General features: G+C 35.7%; 1 protein-coding gene across 37 annotated transcripts in view; it reads right to left on the bottom strand.

Moving 5' to 3' along the window:
* The window catches only part of STAU2 (staufen double-stranded RNA binding protein 2), a 313412-nt gene that overhangs the window by 105732 nt on the left and 187534 nt on the right, over positions 1 to 20146 (bottom strand). For 34 of the 37 annotated variants that reach the window (XM_048212633.2, XM_026495883.4, XM_026495882.4 and 31 more), the window contains one exon: positions 15121 to 15428. In XM_048212633.2, coding sequence (XP_048068590.1) covers positions 15121 to 15428 — 308 coding nt within the window. Of the gene's footprint in view, positions 1 to 2953; positions 3521 to 13740; positions 15429 to 20146 lie in introns of those variants that run through there. The other 3 variants (XM_057307916.1, XM_048212631.2, XM_057307914.1) reach the window with 2 other exon arrangements.

Genomic DNA, 20146 nt, shown 5'->3' on the forward strand with positions numbered 1-20146 from the left:
GAAAGATAAACGCTTGTACATTCATATGTGATACCTAACACAATCACTGTATCAAGAAAACATGTTTGATTAGTGCATCTCAGGCTCATTAACGGTGGGGTCTACTGCACAGGAGCAGGTGGAAATCCCATTCTAGCGACTGCATGGAAGCTCTGCACAGAGAAGAAAAGGCAGCAAGGAGCTAAAGAGTTGACAGGTGTAACACTGGAACTTAGAATAAACATGTCAAAACATGCTTGACTTCTGCAGTCTGCATACTAGCTATATGGAAGACCTGTATCTTTATTAACACACAAAATAGCATTTTCTTGGCAAAATGTGAAATGGTATAATTTGATAAATATTGCCCTAATAAATAGCTTAAATTTGTATTAAACAGTCTTAACTGCTTTTTTAGATCACTCGATGACATGTACATCATCTTACTTATTTGGGTCAACTGTGGTCAACGGTTAAAAGCCACATTATGTTAGTTCTATATTCAACTCATGAATTAATTTATATGTAATAAATAAAGTGAGTTTCTCTATGAAAAGCACTTAGAACAATGCCTGGCTCACGATTAGCATTAAAATAAATACATTAGATATTCTTATTACTATTGTAACACATATAATAATGTAATAAAAGGCATGACAAGACATATAATTATTAAGAGTAATATTACATTAGGATAATGTCTGTCACTGACTTTCTCTAAAGTTTCTCCTGATCCTTTTCATAACTAAAATCAACTCCTTTGTAACTAAAATGTAAACATATATTTAACATGTTCAGTCATGTACCTGTGTTTCAAGCTGTTGGAGTAATCTCTTTCATTCTGTATGCAATACGCTTGTCACATTAATGGCTCTAAGTGAATGAATGACATCACATTGTAAAGACTGCGACTAAACTTATAATTATCTTTTCTCTCTTTCAGAAATTCTATGCTTAGGATAAGCTTTGAAAATTACATGCCTGTATCTGGCATACAAAATCTAGCAGAGATATATAGATTTATTTCTAGTGTAAGTCATAGATAAAAATTGCCTAGCAAATGCAACAACAGATGTGTTATCAATATTGTCAAGGCGATAACTGCATTCTTACTTTACGGGATGAGTGTGTATACAACAAAAATCCTAAGTCTTTTTTCTTTGCTTTTCAGTTTCTACTCACTATGCCAGTGGAGGTCTAAGGAGGAAGCCAATTAATTAGAAAGAAAATAATACACACACATATATAGTTATTTTAGTTTGACATTTCCATAAAAAAAAGCACTAGGTGATTTTTAACAGTCAATTTCATAGCTACCAGAAAAGAAGCTTCTATCTTTTATAATGTGCACTCATGTTTTGACATACCCACTTATAACCATTTACATATTTATAACAAGACACATTAAAATCTATAGGGCTTAAAACAAAGTAGCTTTTTAATAAGAAACACTTTTTCCAAGGTCAAAGGAAAATTGCAGTTCATTTAGGCAGTTAGTACACCACCAAAGTAAACTAACACAGTCTTCTCCCAATAGGGCCAACCAACTCTAATTTTCATGTATTAGAATTCTGTTGCATTGTATTGTGTTGATTATCACTTTAAACTTCAAAGACAAGACCTTACAAATCTTTTCATTATATATCAGTTTAATTTATAATAGCATTTATTTTTTTATAAAAATATTGGAATGTCTTGCTTTCTACTCAGAAATTACAGATTTTAGAAACATACTATATTTGCTTTTCAAATATAATTACATTCATGATGCAAAGACCATTGTGACTTCTACTTCCAGACAAGATGAAACAGATTTACTTTTCCCTATTCTTCCTGCTAAGTCTAAGTAAAAGCTCTGGATATTATATATAAAAGAAACATAAAAGGATTCAGAAAGCAGGAGAGAAGGAGGAAGAATCCAAGCTAGGGATTTCAAGACTCAAGAAACAACAGAATGGTGTATCCCTCAGTTTTCTCTTTGCCTCATGTTTCCTGGACTATGTGCTAGAGAAGCTGGCAACAGGGAAATGACAACGGATATAGAAAATAATAATAACAACAGTTAACAATAAAGCCCCAAGAAAATCTGCTCTATCCAAAGGGCCAGAAAAGGAATAAATTAGCAAGACAAAAAACATTTAGACAATAACTGCCCTATTCCAACCAAACACCATTGAAAATATGGCACCCCCATCCCCACACCCATCAGCAAAGGCCAGCTGGGGAGCCTAGACTTCTACCCTTGCCAGATGAATGAGGTGACCCAATTCCCCAACTAGGGTGGTGACCGAGAAGGCTGAAGGGGAGTCATAACTTTTATCCCTACTGGATTCCTAGGCTTTTGTCTCTATCTGGTGATAATGAGGCATGCTATACCTTCCCACTGGGGAGGTCTCAGAAGCGGCATAGTGAAGGGTCAGGACTTTTACCACTTTGCAGCTATAACACGTCCCCCTCCTCCCACCAGGGTGTCAACAGAACTCTACCCATAGTGAACTTCTATCCATAACAAATAACAAGGTGGCACTCCAAGATCCCTAGCTGGCACAATGTCAGAGAAGCCTTACTAAAACAGAAGACTTAAATAAGAGACAGAGATTTATTATACCTGAAATGTCCAGATTCAATAGAAAATCATTCATTATACCAAGAGCCAGGATAATCTCAACTTGAATGAGAACAGACAATCATGAGATGCCACCACCAAGATGATGTAGATGTTGGATTCATCTGACAAGTGTTTTAAAGTAGCCATTATAAAAATGTTTTAAAAAGCAATTACACACACACTTGAAACAAATGAACAAAATGTCGTCTCACCAAAGAAACAGACAGTATAAGAAGAACCAAACAGAAATTTTATAACTGAAAAATAAAATAACCAAAATTAAAAACTAAGTAGAGAAAACAGAGAAAAGATTTGGTAAACTTGTAGATAGAAACATAGAAATTCCCCAATCTGGACAACAGAGAGAAAACAGACTGAGAAAAATGAACAGAGCCTCAGAGATTTCCAGGACCATAACAAAAGATCTAATATTTGTGTCATCAGAATCCCAGGAGGAGAAGAGACAGTGATTGGGGCTAAAAAGAATTTGAAGAAATAATGGCTTAAAATGTACTAAATTCTGGTAAAAGATATAAGCCTACAGTTTCTAGAAGCTGGGCAAATCCCAAAGAGAATAAACACAAAGACACAACATAATCAAACTTCTGAAAATTAAAGACAAAGAATGAACTTAGAAGCAAGCAGTAAGAGAGAAACAACTCCTGACCTACAGCGATGAAACAATCCGACGACAGCAGTGTCTCAGCAGAAACCATGGAGCCATAAGGAACTGGCACAGTATTTTGCTAAAAGAACTGTCAACCCAGAATTTTATACTGAGCAAAATTCTCCTTAAGGAATAAAGGGGAACCCAAAACATTCTCAAATGAGTAGAAATTGAGTGTAAGTTGCCAGCCTACCTCCTCCAAAAGAATGGCCAATGTAAGGTCTTGAGACAGAAAGGAGATGATAAAAGCTTGATCCTGAACTCAACTGGGGAGGAAGAAAAAACACAGAAAGGAGTAAAAACGTTGATAAATATACAGTAGACTTTCCTCCTCTTCTTGGCTTTTCTAAATTATGTTGGACATTAGAAACAAAAATTGTAAGACTGTCTGATATGGTTCTTAATGTATGTAATGGAGATATTTAAGATAATTGTATTACAAACATTTAGGGGACTGAGAATGGTACAGCATCGATTCTGTGATATTCTTACCAAAAATGAACAACCTCAATCAATCATGAGAAAACATTAGAAAAACCCAAATTCAAGAATATTCTACAAAATAAGTAATCAAATTATTCAAAAGCATTAAGATCATGAAAGACTAAGGAACTGTTAATTGATTGGAAGAGATTTAAGAGACATCACACTAAATGCACTGTTGGATCCTAGACTGGACCCTGGGCCAGAAAGAAGACATTAGTAGGAAAAACTGGAAAAATTTTAATAAGATTACATCATCATTAATTTCCTGGTGTTGACAATTATACTATGGTTGTATAATTGTTAACATTAAGCTCTGTACTTTCTACCTTTCTCTAAGTTTAAAATTATTTTTTAAAGTCCACTATAAAAGAAAACCTTTAGTGCTTCAGAATAAAGGAGATTTGAAAGAGATCAAGCACCCATTAGAGTAGATACCAGATAAACAAGTTTTTTCTGTGCATATCGGAGTTTTATATTAAAAGAATCTTCAAACACAAGAAAAGAGAATCAGTGGAGATTAAATTTTCTTTTCATTAGAAAAATAAAGTCACTGTGCAATGTGGCACTTTCTACCTCTGACATAGTAAGGAAAAAGGATGCAGGAAAAAAAGTTTGTGGCATAAAAGCCTAGTAAATTGTAATATCCAAAGCATCCGACAAAGAGAAGTTAAAGGTTCCTCCTTAAGTTAGAGATCTAGAGAGAAAAAAAAATTGTAATAGAGGCCTAGTCATGGGAATCTTAGCAGTGGGGACCAAGAAACTTGAACCAAGAAATATCAATAAATGCTACCTGATTTCCAAAAGCTAAGAAGGAAGGTGCTGCTTAGGCTGCAGTAGCGAACACTACCTAGAACAGATTATTTTTCAGCTATTTTTATTTTTACTCTAGGACAATATTACTATTACTACCTGAACTTTCTCCTCTATCCTTAATGTCATTACAAAAATTTCCACTGAAATTACTTCTAATAGGGAGCAGGAACCAATAAATTCTATTAGGTTCTTCTTTTTAGCAGTTGACAAAAAAGTTGATAGAGAACCAGAAGAGACTGCTCTCCCAGAAGCCAAGAGAATAGAAAGTTTAAGATGAGAGACAAAGTCTGTACTTTGAGTCCAGCTAGATTAACTGCTTCAGAAAACAAAATTCAAAACTACGCAGAGGAATATAACAGAACCCAGAGTCTCTATGGTGTATTCTTGATAATAGGCAGGATTCGATCCAAAATTATTTGACCTGGAATCAATAGGAAAAAGTGACTCATACTCCAGTGAAAAGGCAATCAATAGAGACCAAATCCAATATATCTGATGTTGAAATCAGCAGAAAAGCTGTTTAAAGCACCTATTTTATCTCTTCTCAAGAATATAAAGGAAAATACATGCATAATGCATGAATGGATAGGAAATGTCAGCAGAGAAACCAAAACTTCAAAAAGAACCTTATGGAAATTCAAGAAATAAAAACACAATAACCAAAGTTTAAAAAAAAATTCACTGAAGAAGACACACAGTGAACTTATAGATCAATAGAAATAATACAATTTAAAGTTCAGAGAAAAAAAATTTTTTTATGAATAAAGGCTCAGGAATCTGTGGACAATATTAAAAAAATATGTAAATGGAGTTCCAGAAGAAGAAAAGAAAGAAAGGGGGCAAAATATTTACTCAAAGTAAATATGGCCCCAAATTTCCCAAATTTGATGAAAGCAATAAATATACAGTGAGTTCAACAACAGCCCCAAAACTTATGTCCAAGTCCTAACCTCTACATACTTTTGCTTGTGACCTTATTTGGAAATAGGCTCTTTACAGATGAAACTGAGTATGTCAAGATCATCCTGGGAGGGAGATAATATTTGTAACACAAAGGACTTACACTGAGATATAAAAAGGACTCTTAAAATTCTATAAGAAAAAAAAAAATCCCAATTAGAAACTTGACAAAGATGTGGACATTTCACAAAGATCTATAATTGGCCAATAAGCACATGGAAGGAAGCTCATCATATGGGTCATTAGTGAAATACAAATTAAAATATAAATGAAATACCACTGTATTCTTATTTGAATAAGACTGATCATATCAATGTATGGAACCCTCATACATTGCTAGTAGGAATGTAGTATGTTACAGCATATTGAAAAAAAAAATCTGATAGTTTCTTACAAATTTGTATGTACACTTACCATGTGACCCAGCAAATTTACTCCAAGGAATTTTTCCAAGAGAATTAGAAAGATGTCTGCATAAAATCTTATACATGAATATTCATAAACAGCTTTATTCATAATAGCACCAAACTGGAAACAATTCAAATGTCCATCAACACATAAACTGAGAAACAGTTTGTGGTATATATCCATATAGTGGACTAGTACTTAATAAAAAACAACAAAAACAAAACAAACAAAAAACCCTACTGATATATACAACATGGAAGAATCCCCAAAACATTATAGTGAGTGAAAGAAACCAGATGCAAACTGTGCATACTGTATGGTTCCATTTTTACAAAATTCCTGAAAAGGCAAAGCTAATCTTTAGTGACAAGAGGATAACCTGGTTACCTAGAGCCATGGGGAGTTGGGGAAAACAAGCTGCAAAGAGGGACCAGGAAACTTTTACAGCAACGGAAATATCCTCATCTTGATTGTGGTGGCAGTCACATGTTTGCACACATTTTTCGAAACCGTATAATAAAATGGTTGTGTCTTACTGTATGTCATTATAGCTCAATAAGGTTGATTAAAACATTAAAAATATACAGCTATCTTCGACATGACAGTTGGAGACATGAAGTCTCTTGCATATATTTCTCGTAAATAATCATAACTAATCTCACAATTAATTTCCTAGCAACTATTACCTTAGGATATTAATACCATTTGAATTTATCATATGTGTTTGGATGTCCCCTTTCCCTACTCCACATTCCACCCCCACACACCCATTTTTATGTTAGCTAAATGAGGGCAGAAACCTGGACTGTCACTTATGCTACACCAAGAAGTATTACTTGGCCCATGGCAAGTGCTCAATATATTTCAGCTGAATTAATGGATAAATGAACCCTTTACATCGTTAATATTCATAGGGAATTCCTAGGCTGTTACTCATTTTCCCTGGTCAAACTTAACTGTTTTTTTAAAAAGATTTTTAAGAGAGAGAGAGAAAGCATGAGCAGGGGAAGGGGCAGAGGGAGAAGTAGACTCCCCGCTGAGCGGGGAACCTGACGTGGGGCTCGATCCCAGGACCCCAAGATCATGACTTGAGCCGAAGGCAGACGCCTCACAGACTGAGCCACCCAGGCGCCCCATAAACTTAACTACTTCTAGGCTTCAACTACATCTATATAAAGATGACTCTCCAAACTGTGTGTCCTATCCTTTCTTGCCGATCACCAGACGCACTTAGAACTGCCTACTGCACAACTTTACTGCAGGCAACTTCCACGTGTTTAAAATGGAACCCATCAACTTCCTCTAAGCTACCCTCTAACATAAAACCTTGCCTAAAACACGTCACATTCGTATTATCCTACTTTATTTCACTCACAAATTCTTGAAAAAATAGTCTCTATATCCTCAAATAGTCTCTACTTACTCTTCAACATATGTGAATCTTGCTTCCACCTGGAACAGGCTAGTGAAAGCGTCCCCGTAAAAACCAGCACAAGAGATCATTCGATTCTCTCAGCTGTACCTTGGACAAGTGTACCTCAGCCTAACTCCTCTATACCCACCAGCTCGGCCCTAATTCAATCTTGTTACTTCTCTCCTGGATTCATTCAAAACCACTCTAGTCTTTTTTGCTACCAATCTTGTTTCTTTTGTCTAGTTCATGCTTTGTATTGCTGACACAATTATCTTTCTAAAATACAAAACCAATGTCAGTACCCTTTCAAAAATAACTCCATGGTCTCTGCCTAACAGCTAAAATCCAAACTCCCAGCAACACATAGCTTCTCAGTCTCCCTGCAAGCCACTGCCACTTTGACTCTAAGCATTTTCTGAAATACCATGTCCTTTTATGTCTTCGGTGCTCACCTTCTGCCTGCAATTCTTATTCACCTCAAAATTCTATGTGCTCTTTAAAACTTACTTCAAATGTCCCATCTGCTATACATTCTTCCCTAATTCCTTCAGTCAGAGCTGTTCACTTCCTATTTGTGATTCTTGACGTGACTAACCACAGCTCAAGTGAACACTTACCAGGTTACCTTTATTATGGGGGCAGAATTACATGCATTATTTCATGCAGCATGCTATAAATCTTTAATTGTTTTTTATCAAACTGTTGTGTAATGTTCAAACACCCCTGGAGATGGGACTAATTTATGGTGTTGGCCAACCTTTCACATATTGGTTTTATTTACCTGTCTGTCTGTCCCCAACTTGATCATAGCTCCTCCTGTGCCCAGTGCTTGGCACACCACATAGCATGTGCAGGTACTTATGAGTACTGGCCCAGAGTGAATACGCAGATGCTCCACTTCCTGTCCTTCAGTTAAATCAATTCCAGTATTCAATGGCCTCACATCTCCAGCCCGCTTAACTTCATATCCATCTAATTCTTTTATATACTGAAATTATTGAAGACCGTCCATAATATAGCATCTATTTTTCTCTTAGTAAGATGTATTCAAGCTGTCACTGTGTCATCTTCAAACAGTAGTCCTTGTTTCTTCAAATGTCCCATTTTAGGACCTGATTCTGGACTTTTCTTATACTTTAAAAAAATGACAGTAATATAGATAAAAACATGTTGAAAGTTTTTCAAATATTCCTTATCTCTGACAGTTAAAGCTGCCTTTTGATGTGACCGAGTTAAGATAGCAGAACTTTTCAGACCTAAGATCTGTCAGGGTTTAAAATTAACTAGTAATTCTGCATGGGGAAATGAGTAAACTATATTACTAATAGGATGTTTTTACTTGTGTAGTCCCTCAAATGTGTATTTACATAATAAAATTTTATGTCGGAATAAAATCCAGTTCCTTCCAGCTCAAGACAGTCAGAATTCTTAAATAACAGACTTGTTTATGAGGGCTTAAATAAATTTATTAATGAAATTTATGACTAAACCAAAACCATATCTAGAAGACCATGGACCATCACCTACTCCTACTTACAGTCCTACTTACAGGGATCAATCTTCAAACACTATACAATAGTTTGTTTTAAAATAAAATAAAGATGTGTAGCAAAAAAGCAAAAATGTGCCAGGCATTTCTGCTTGTGTCTTAAGATAACGTACATAATGCCTACATCGCTATCTAATATATAATGAGTCGACGAATGTCATTTTCATTTCCTTGTTTACCCATATATTTCTGATATAAAGCATGACCCTGCTATGTTAATTTTTCAGTGTGTAGAAATCCTTTCTGTGCAGTAATTCCACATACTGTTCTCTCTCTCTCAAGAATTGTCCTGGGTGAGGAGAGAATACACATGAAATTTTAACCACTGTCACTAATGAAAAAAAAATCTTAGACATAGCTGAATGCCAGAGAGAGGGAAATAGATCATTCTAACATGACTTAGAATGAGCACTGGTATATTACTACTAGCCGGACATGAAGAGGCTTGATGGGTACTAAAATCAATCTTAGGTCACTAAGTAAAAATTAAATCATTGCCAACCTTTTGTAGCAAAAGGAAATGTAGTTCACTTTTAGACGAAAAATCATTTCTTTTTCTTCAAAGACTTCATTTTCAAATGATTCCAAGTAGAATTCTTATGCAGAGCTGAAATCTCTTCTGATGCAAACAGAAAGCTACAGATATTTCTACTTAGGGAAAGACACACAACGACAGCCATTTTTTTTCTGTACCACAGTGGCTCATTTTAGAGCCACATCAAAGTCACTGTGGTAGGAAAGCCTCTTTCTGTGTTTGTATATTACCTTTTCTTTGAACTATCTTATGTGTCTTACTATGTGTGTGCTGGTACGTTAAGGATTAAGATGAATGTCTATGTCCTTCTAAGTTCCAGGCTATACTCTGCAATGATTTAGGGTGAAGTTAGTCCTGAACAGTTCATGCAGTAATAATGGACTATTCTACTCGAGACTTGCTTGATTCTTACCTGTATTATCGTTACTAATCACAGTATATGTTTATATGCATCAGGATTTCTTTCTTCCAACGAGAATTTTTCTCTATAGAGTTGGAAATTTCAGCAAAACGAGTTGGTAATTCCACTGGTTTTTACAGAAGCCCAGTTATGTTACATGTAGTCTGCATACCTTTGGGAGTTTGGCAAAGTATGTCAAATATAATGGTAAAAATATAGTAAGTCAGTTTGCACGAACTCGGGTTGCCCATTTGAAGAACAAACCTGAGTTTTAGGGTCACTGTAGTAAGACCAAGCCTTGGGGAAAGTTCAAATACCAAACCAAGCTCTCCAAGGTTTTAGAAAGTAGTAAAGGCCAAATTCAAGAGGGATTTTTCAAGAGTGAGTGCACATCAGAGCACAATCTGTTGACCCCATGCCAAACCCACTAATGTGTTTTACTCACTGTACTCTGAATAACTTCTCTTCACTTTATACAGCCATTCATGTAACAGCGTAGATGAAAATTTGGGCTCAGAAGTGACATAGTGTTATGTTTCAAGGATAAATTTAAAATTGGGGAAGAAAATTTCTAAGTGGGAGAGTATATGTATATGCATGATTTCTTTCTCCATATTCTGCTTTTAGAAACTTACAAAGTTTAATTTATATTGCTCTTTGAAAAAAAATGAATCCCTCATTCTTCAAAAAAAAAAAAGCTACAAATAGCCACTTTGATGATAAATATTTGGAATATAAAAAATGAGGTACAGGGAAATGTAAAAAAGGGAAAGAAAAAAGGCTGATTCTCAGATTGGCCAGCTACCTTCCGTACTATATTTTCAATGTAATCTATATTAAGGTCATATTGTTAAACTGTTATATGCCATATATGTTAAACAAATATTTAAAAGAAGCTTATAACTATAAGAGAAGCCTGCTATAATCATATTAAACATCACAAAAGGAGACATATCTGTTGAAATGTATTAACTTTGAATTGTATTTGAAAAGAAAGTTTTTAATTTAAGTAGACATTTCAGTGCTTTCTACTGACATTTTCACCTTGCTGGAAATGGCACTAATATCTAAAACACAATAATAAAAAGCTCCTCTATGAAACACACTTTGATTTTGAAAAATAAACTGATTATGCTTGCACTAAGACAACAACTGTTTCTTTATATTCTTCATGTGGGAAAAAACCCTCGTTTATAATATTTTACTCTGAAGGTTTCAAAATCAACACTGTTCAATGGAGGATAATCATAGAAAGGGACATAGAATAGCAAACTGAAATTAAATTCGTCTAGAAAGGATAATTTGCCAAAAGAATTCATTTTCATTTCCAATCAAATTACTTTTCTAATGACTCATTTAAATAAAGTGTGATATTATGATTTGCAGGAAATATATATTTGGTCTTCAACCCTTTTTTCTGACACTAGCTCCTCAAACCCTTGGAATTTCCTAAGCATTGAAAGTGACAGAGTTGTATGTTAAGGAGGTGATTTTTGAAAGCATCTATGGATGGGAGCTGATTGCCACTGGAGCCAAAAATTGATGAGGGAGTTGGAACTTCAGTTGCCAATGGTCAATGATTTAATCCATCATGACTGTATAATGAAGCCTCCATAAAAGCCCAAAACGACAGGGTTCTGAGAGCTTCTGGGTTGGTGAACACATAGAGATGCTGGGAAAGTGCTGCACAGGAGAAGGCATGGAAGCTCTGTGGCCCAGCCACATACTTTGCCCTAGACATCTCTTCCATCCAGCTGTACTGACTTATACCCTTTCACAATAAACTGGTGATTTAGTAAGTACAATTCTCTGAGTTCTGTGAGTTGCTTTAGCAAATTAATTGAACCTGAGGAGGAGGCTGGGGGAACCTCTGATTTATAGCTGGTCAGTCAAAAGTACAGATAGCAACCTGGGCTTGACTGATATCTGATAGTTGGCGGGAGGTGGGGGTCTCGCAGGACTGAACCCTTGACCTGTGGGATCTGATGCTGTCTCCATGGAGACAGTATCAGAACTGAGTTGAAGTCTCAGACACCCTGCTGGTGTTCAGAGAATAATTACTTGGTGCTGTGTGGGAACCAACCCACCCCTACACATACACTAGAACTGGTGCAAGAACCAAAAGACAAAGGAACTGCCTCTATCTAATTATACGAATCTAAATTTCTAGTATCATTAGTATGGTAAAGCATATTAATGATATTAAAACTTAGAATAATGTAAATTATAACACAACAGAACAAAGTCTTCCACTTTGGTTCAAATGTACAGCATTTCAAGAATGTCTCTGCCGTAATAATTGTCTTTAAAAAGCTGAATAGTTTTGGCATTAAAGAGTATCAAGGTACATAACAAAGAACCTTGAAACACGTTGGTATAACTATAATTCAAATGAGTTTTTGTGAAAAGTGCTGAAATTATAGAAGCATACTGACTGGGCTGGACAAAATCTAAGGCTCACAGAACTGCTGACATAAAACTTCTCTTTCTAAAAAATAATAAAACAATAAGAACATTCAGGTTCTAAAAGAGGATAGTTAAAATGCACTCAATAAAACTTCAAAGAGACACATATTCATTTATGACGGGGATCCAAAGCTTGCATCTAAAATAAGATAAAAACTTTAGGTGAGCCCAAGCAACGATGAAAGAATTTCCAAGAATGTGCAAGTGTGCAGTCACATTCTGCTCTGTGAAGTCAGCTTTATTAATAACTTTAATTGTATAATAATTTTAATTATTTTGTAGATTTAAGCAAAGGATGTGAGCTTAATACCTACATTCTAGTGAGCAAATAAGCTTTCTATAATTTATAAATTTCAATTCAAGATTGGGTAATGAAAAAAATTTAAAAGTTAAAACAACTTAGTTTTCAGTACACTAATATATTTTTACTTTGTAATACAATATAGCTGTCACATACAATGGCTCGGATAGGCTTATGTCAAATTTCAATGGGCAAGGAAGGCCAAAGAAGGGTTTATACAATATTCAATAAGCAATAATATCTATTCAGTGTACAATAACAAAATAAAAAAAGTACTAACCTAGAAACACAGAAGAAGAATTTATTGTTTTTAAATTCCAGAAATAAAAATAACAGAATAGCATGTAATCCATAACAACCTGGCCCTATAATTTCTAAACTACAGTCCAACTGAAACATTTAAGAAAGAGAAACAGTCTACATGTTTTTCTACCAGGTAAAGATACCTGAGAAAGTTACCTATAAAGAAATAGGCTTTAAAACTCTTAACTACAAAGAACCTTTTACTGTGACATTATGAAGATATGCTCTGTGCCTGATAGGACACTAAGCCATTTCCCACAAAGCTTCTGTTCACTGCTCAGCTGCAGCTTGCGATCTACCAGTGACACAATATTTCACATCAATACCAAGCTCGTCCCACCAAAGCAGCAAAGTAATGTTTTAAAACCATCTGTTTATATTCATTAGTATGTAAAAATCACAGTACACAAATTTGGAAATGTTTAACTTGTCCATAAATAAGAGCATATTATTTTAGCATAAGCTTTAAAAAGAGGTCTGAGCAGTCAGCCCAATAATGGGGGAAACAGACTCTACATTTTGACTAAAGTAATTATAAAATTATAATTGTTATCAACACCAAGAAATAACAAATAAATACAAATTTAAAAAGTTAAGTAGCTCCTCTGGCAGCAAAATCACATCTACCGTAATAACATCTCCAAGCAAAAAAATCAATTCAGAGCTTGAATGTATTTTGTGCTTTGTTTCTATAAAAATGCAGTGTTACTCTCAGACATTTCTAAATAACTAGATTTGTAAATAAGCAGTGAATTTCTTTTCATCACAGTTTATTTCTAGTTCATTGTGTGCAGATTATAGAACTAAATTATTAGCTTTTTTCCAGTACTTTAACTGTATGAATCGAGGTCTTTTTATTTTAAACAGTGATTTATTGTCATTCTTAAGGTAAACAACAAACACAAATTCTAAAATTTTAACTTTAAATTAAGTGTTTAAAATTTCAGACGACAGAGCCAATAATTGGTAACAGCTTCTTCAATTTCATGTTAATAATCTAATTAAAAACACTAACGATTACCTGGCAATAGATTTGAAAGAATCGGGTTTCTGTGAAGGCAAACAAAAAAACCATGCAAAATACCTGCCAAAACACATGATCTTCTTTCTGATTTTATATCTAAACTTGTAAAATATTTATAAATACATGATCATTCTACACAATACAGAGCTTCTAGAGCATTTCTAAAGGAAATTACAGTTTTTGGTCTTAAGGAATAAGACTGAGATGGAAAAGGGGATGAAAACAGTGAAATCTGAGGGTGCAGCACACTCTTTCTACGCATGAGCACACGGCTGTTCATCCAGTCCGGTCAGCGATTACAGTTCAGTACGTGAGTTTCAAGGCAACTAAGAAATCAGAACACGGGTATCTCCTTTTCCTAGAGTTAACAATTCTTTTAAAAGCTCTATCCAGAAAGGACTGTTGGGTGGGGTTTTTTTTGGTTTTTTCTTTTTTTTTTAAGGGAACAAAGAATAAATAGGGGGAAAAAGTTTCCATCCCCAAATTCATATACACAAGTTCAGTGAGCTGTGAGCTAGAGTCAGACTGACCGTGAAACAACTGTTAGTACCATGACAGGTGCTACCCTAGACAGTTCAAAACATGATCCGCTACAACAAATACATGTTTTTATGCCTCAAACAACTAGAAAGCATGTCATTATTGTTCTAAAACCGTGTTTAATTAACTCCTAAGATTAAAATAGAGTTCTAGGATGTTGTACCTTCATGGTATACCTGAATCGTTACTAGCAATAGAATGCCAACTTCAAAACTGCTATGAAGTAAAATCATCATTTGAAAAACTCAGCCTTATTGTAAATGAGGGAGAACTTAGTGCTAAATACTAATAGCAAATGTATGAAGGCAGAATTTTTGTTTGTGGAAGACAGAGTGAGGAGTTAAATGCACCCAACCAAGACCAACTGGAAGACAGAACAGAAAATTAAAAATATTTCAAAAAAAAAATAATAACAATAAGAGGAAGAAGAAGGAAAATGGAGGAGAGCCAGGCAGCAAAAGATGAATGGATAGAATGAAAATAAAAGAAAATGAGGCACGTGCATATGGCTCTCTTTTTTCTGACCTCTGTGTTCCTAATACTTTACAATGTAAGTGGCATATAGGTCACACTAGCAGGCAAGGATGAACTTTCTGATGGATAGAGATGAAGGATTTGGGGCTAATGAATTTGTTTTCTTGTTTTTGTTTTTGCTTTTAATTCATACCTGAAAGCCTTGAATCCTTGCTAAATATTCCAGTTGTTTTGAAGGTTGTACTGGAGAACAAGGGGGAGTAGGAGAACTTCCTTTTAAACCTATGGCTTCAGCTGTAGGAGATGTTCCATTCATTAGGAGTTCCCTGGCAATTGTAGCTGAACTATTCGATGTGGGAGATATACTGAAGAAAGAGCTTGAGGGTTGGTTCATATCTTTGGGTGACAAATAGCCTAGAGTAGTGCCAGAGATTACTTTGTGGCGGCTGGCTTCCATCTCTTGATAAACATCAGGAGACAAATGAAGAATTCCTTTTGGAGCTATAAATAAAATGAAGGAACATTGTTATTACCTTTAAAATAATTAAAATAGAAACATGTTACAGCATTATTAACTTAATGATTTTACTTGGTTTAGTAACAAAGCAGTAAGAAACTGTCAATTAAGCAACTTCCTTATGGTGCTGAGGCAACTGCAGCCTCAATTTAGAGGTGAATAACATGCTTCAATATTCCCAAATCAGAAGTTTAAAACGATCAGGAATGTGCTGGGTCTTCAACCTGCAATTTAATGTTTTATCATCTCATAAAGAGACATGAAACCCCTAACATATGCAGTAATTGAGAAATAGTAAGTAAAATGAAGGCTGAATCAGTCCAAATCATCTGAGGTACAAACTCATACACCTGATGGCCTACAGGTGCTCTTCTCCCCATAAGGGTGTCCCACAGACAACTCTAACTCATGAACATTTCAAAAAGTGATAGAGTATCTTCTTCCCAAAACTAGCACAGTCTCCTATCTTGTTCATCTCATTATGATACCATCTATCTGCTCAGTTGTCCAACCAACACTTCTGACAACCATCTCCGACTCTCCAATACATAAGCAGTTACCATATCCACTCTAGAATTTGTCCCTTCATCATCAAGTGTGTGAGTTCAAGCCAGACTATGGGCAGGTTCTGATACCAAGAGGAGTGAGCCTAGGGCTCTGTTATCAGTTGGTGGGGTTGTAAACATAAAAAAGAAGCCCTTTCCTTTGACTACCATTTGTCTCAGAGATGTTTCAAACTGCATTTCACACTGCATGTTCTAATGTCTTTGGATCAGATATTAGCAAATCTCAAATCATGCTATCTTTTAAAATTATTGAGAAATCACCACTGTTGGAGAATGTGCTCTGACAGACACAACTTAATTCTCATGCTCTTGCCTCCCTTTCCCCTACCATTAACTTTCTGATTCAAGGCTTCCATGTTTCTCACCTGGACTACTGTAACAACCACTAAAAGATTTCATTGCTGGGCTCCTGGGTGGCTCAGTTGGTTAGGCGTCTAACTTCAGCTCAAGGTATGATCTCAGGGTCCTGGGATGGAGCTCTGCATTGGGCTCCCTGCTCAGTGGGGAATCTGCTCCTTCCTCTGCCACCCCCCTCCTGCTTGTGCTCTCTCTCTCTCAAATAAATAAAATCTTTTAAAAAAAGGTTTCACTGCTGCTAGTCTCCCTGGTGTCCATTTCCCCAAATGTCTATAACATAACCCCAAATAAAAGTGTTCCATGATAAATAAACCTAGGAAATAACGCAAATGATCTCACATACACACACCCTTACCTTTTGGAGGATTAAAAATGCACATTAGCATGGTAAAGACTGAGAAGTTCAGAACAAAAATCTATTCAACTTGGTTTAACCCAGGACTTCACAAATTTATTTTATCCAATTTTTAAAATTTTAATTTTAATTCTAGTATACTTAACATACACTGTCATATTGGTTTCTGGTGTATAATATACTGATTCAACAATTCTATATCCTAGTGTTTTACATAACATTAATAACAACTAACACTTTGAAAAATGCTAAGGCTAGCCATTTTCTTACTTTCACGTCTTTTCTGGCTTCCCATCACTATACTATTAAATCCAAACTCCTTGGGATGACATATGAAGCCCTTAATCATCTGGCTACTCCTTATATTTCTATTTTCATCTAAATTCTTCATGAAGGGATGCTTGTGTGGCTCAGTCGGTTAAGCGTCTGCCTTCGGCTCAGGTCATGATCCCGGGGTCCTGGGATCAACTCCCGAATCAGGTTCCTTGCTCAGCGGGGAACCTGCTACAGCTCCCCCGCCTGTGCTCTTTCTCTCTGACAAATAAAATCTTAAAAAAAAATTTTTTTTAAATTCTTCATGAAGATCCCATGCTCCAGTTATGCAGATATATTCACACTTCTTCCAACACTCCACGTTGTTTGATCCCATCACATCTTTATTCCTATTGTGCAGTTACACATATACCCGCACACACATAGTTAAGCTCTCCTATTGAGAGGTTCCAGGCACTGTGCTAACCAATACGGTCCTGATCCCCAGTCAGGCTCAGTCTGTTGGGGGAGGAAAATGAAAGGGATAATATAACATGGTAGGCGCCTCAGTAAAGATGGATCTAGAGAGCAGTGGGAATGGGAAAGAAGTACTAGGAGCTCAGGAAAGGCTTCGTGGACATGACGCTGACAGCAGAGAATATAGAAGAATAAAGCCAAGGAGGAAGAGAACTGAAGGCAGAGAGACCAAGGCGGGGAGGGACCAGCAGAGTGAGTGTGCCAGAAAACCTTGGGCAGTTCCTTAGCACCAGGGCATGAAGAGAGAGGTGGGAACTGCAAAAGGTTAAGGTGGAGGCAGGCAGGGGCCAAGCTCCAGAGACTTTATCCTGATAGCATCAAAACATAAGACAGTTTTTTTCTTAATTTAGCTCAAATTATTTTATGGATTTTATGGACTGACTTTATGCCTTTGTGTTAGTTTTATAATCAGGAAAAAATTTCAATAAAAAATATTAAAAGAAAACACACATCAGAAAAATACAGACAAATCTCATTAATCAGAGGAAACTACTATTAACATTTTGCTTTGAAGATACGCTTTTAGTCTTTTTCTTGTATGAACTTTTTTGTCGTTGAGTTGAAAAAATGTTAAAACATAGGAATACCATATGATCCTGTTGTTTATAAAACAATATACTTCTACTACTAATATTAAGGCATAATATTTCATTATATGAATTATTTCCTTAAACAAGTCCATATTGTTGGACATCTAACTTGTTTCCAAATTTTTGTAATTATAAACAACATAGTAATGAACATTTTTGTTTTTAAATCCCTGTTTACAAGAAAATTCATTTCCTTAAGTTAGAAGCAGAATTGCTGTTCAAACAATATGCATTTTAGGTTTTTTTGACATTAACAATTTGCTCCAAATTGATACAACTCCAAAAAAGCTGTAAGAATTTCACACTCCTATATTAATATATGAAAGTGCCTTTTTTTCCTATTTTGGTATTGGATATTATTATTAAACAATCTTTGCCTCTGCTTTCTGTATGGATAAGTGAGAAGATTTTTAAAAAATACCCAATACGAAAACAAGAAAAAAGGTACTTTCAGCCCCACCCCCGGACCCCTGGGGAGGGGAGAGGAGCTAGAGATGGTCCACTGGCTGATATAATCAACCTTGCCTATGTAATGGAACCTCCATACAAAATCCCTAAATGATGAAGCTTGGAGGGCGCCCGAGTTTTTAACATATTCACGTGCTGGGAGGGTGGTGCACCCCAATGCCAACTGCTGTGCTCCAGAGCCTTCCGGACCTCACCCTATGTACCGTATCATCTGGCTGTTCATTTTATATCCTTTATAAATAAAAACAGTGAATAGTACATAAAGCATCTGCCTAAGCTCTGTGAGCCATTCTAGCAAATGATCCAATTTGAGGAGGGGTTGTGGGAACTCCCTAAATTGACAGCCAACTGGTGAGAAGTAGAGGTGGTGGCATGGAACTTGTGACTGGCATCTGAGTGGGGCTGTCTTGTGGGACTGAGCCCTGATCTGTGGGGGGTCTATGTGAATTCTGGGTTGTGTCAGAATTGAGCTGAACTGTATGACACCCAACCGGTGTCTGGAATATTGGAGAACTGGTTGGTATGGGAGAAAAAAATCCTCATATATTTGGTGTCAGAAGTGCTGTAAGTAAAAACAGTTCATATGTCAAAATTGATCAAACTATAGACATTCTGTGCAGCTTATTATACTTCCAATTATACCTCAATAAAGTTGTAAAAATATCTGCCAATTTGATAAGTGAGATGTCTTACTGGTTTCTGTTTCTTCACGAGCTGCATAAATACCATATGTAATTCTTATTTAAAGAATAATTTAAATGTTATGACTCTAAATTCTACACTCAATTTAAGAAATCAAGAAACTAACAGCATTACTCCAGTATTGTTATTACACAGCAGTAATGGGCTTGCCAATAACAATATTATAAAGCAACACAACTGCTCCCTCAACACTCCAGAGAGGCATTACATCACAGTGTAAGAACTCATGCAGAGTTCAGGCTCCCTTATTCTACAGTAAAGCCTGAGTTGACTTTTCTTCATGAATAAAGAAGATTCCTTTCTACAGAGCTCAACTAATATAATAGTTGTTGAAAGACTGTAAAGACACATGTGGATTTCGGTGGTCAACTACCGAATGATTTTTAACTTGAATATTGGTAACAGAGTGTATGCATTGGTCACAATTCATTTACGTTCTTCCTGTTGTAAATTTAAGTAGCTTTTCAGTAGGGTAAAGACATGAAAGTAGAATCAAAGAGTAATTTAGGCTATACATATTTAAGGACTTTAACTTATTTTGCCAATTAGGCCTCCTGAAAAGCTTTACCAATTTATACTTCTAGTAGCAGTATGTGACTAGACCTGTTTTCTCATGCTTCTGTTGAAACAGGTTTTAGTTATTCTAAATAATTATTGGCACTACAATATTTCATTGTTATATTGATTAACACTTATTTAATTACTGTGCAGGATAAACTCATGTAACCACCTTAGGCCTGTGCCTTCTTTTCTGTTAGTTTGGACGTCAGTTTTGCTCATGGACTTCAAATGTATTCCCCTTGCTCAAGCCTATTACATCCTACTATATTCAAGCTCTCTCCGAGGATGTCCTTAACCCATTTTCCCATCATCTA

The sequence above is a fragment of the Ursus arctos genome, unplaced genomic scaffold (assembly GCF_023065955.2).
Source record: "Ursus arctos isolate Adak ecotype North America unplaced genomic scaffold, UrsArc2.0 scaffold_6, whole genome shotgun sequence".
NCBI lineage: Eukaryota > Metazoa > Chordata > Mammalia > Carnivora > Ursidae > Ursus > Ursus arctos.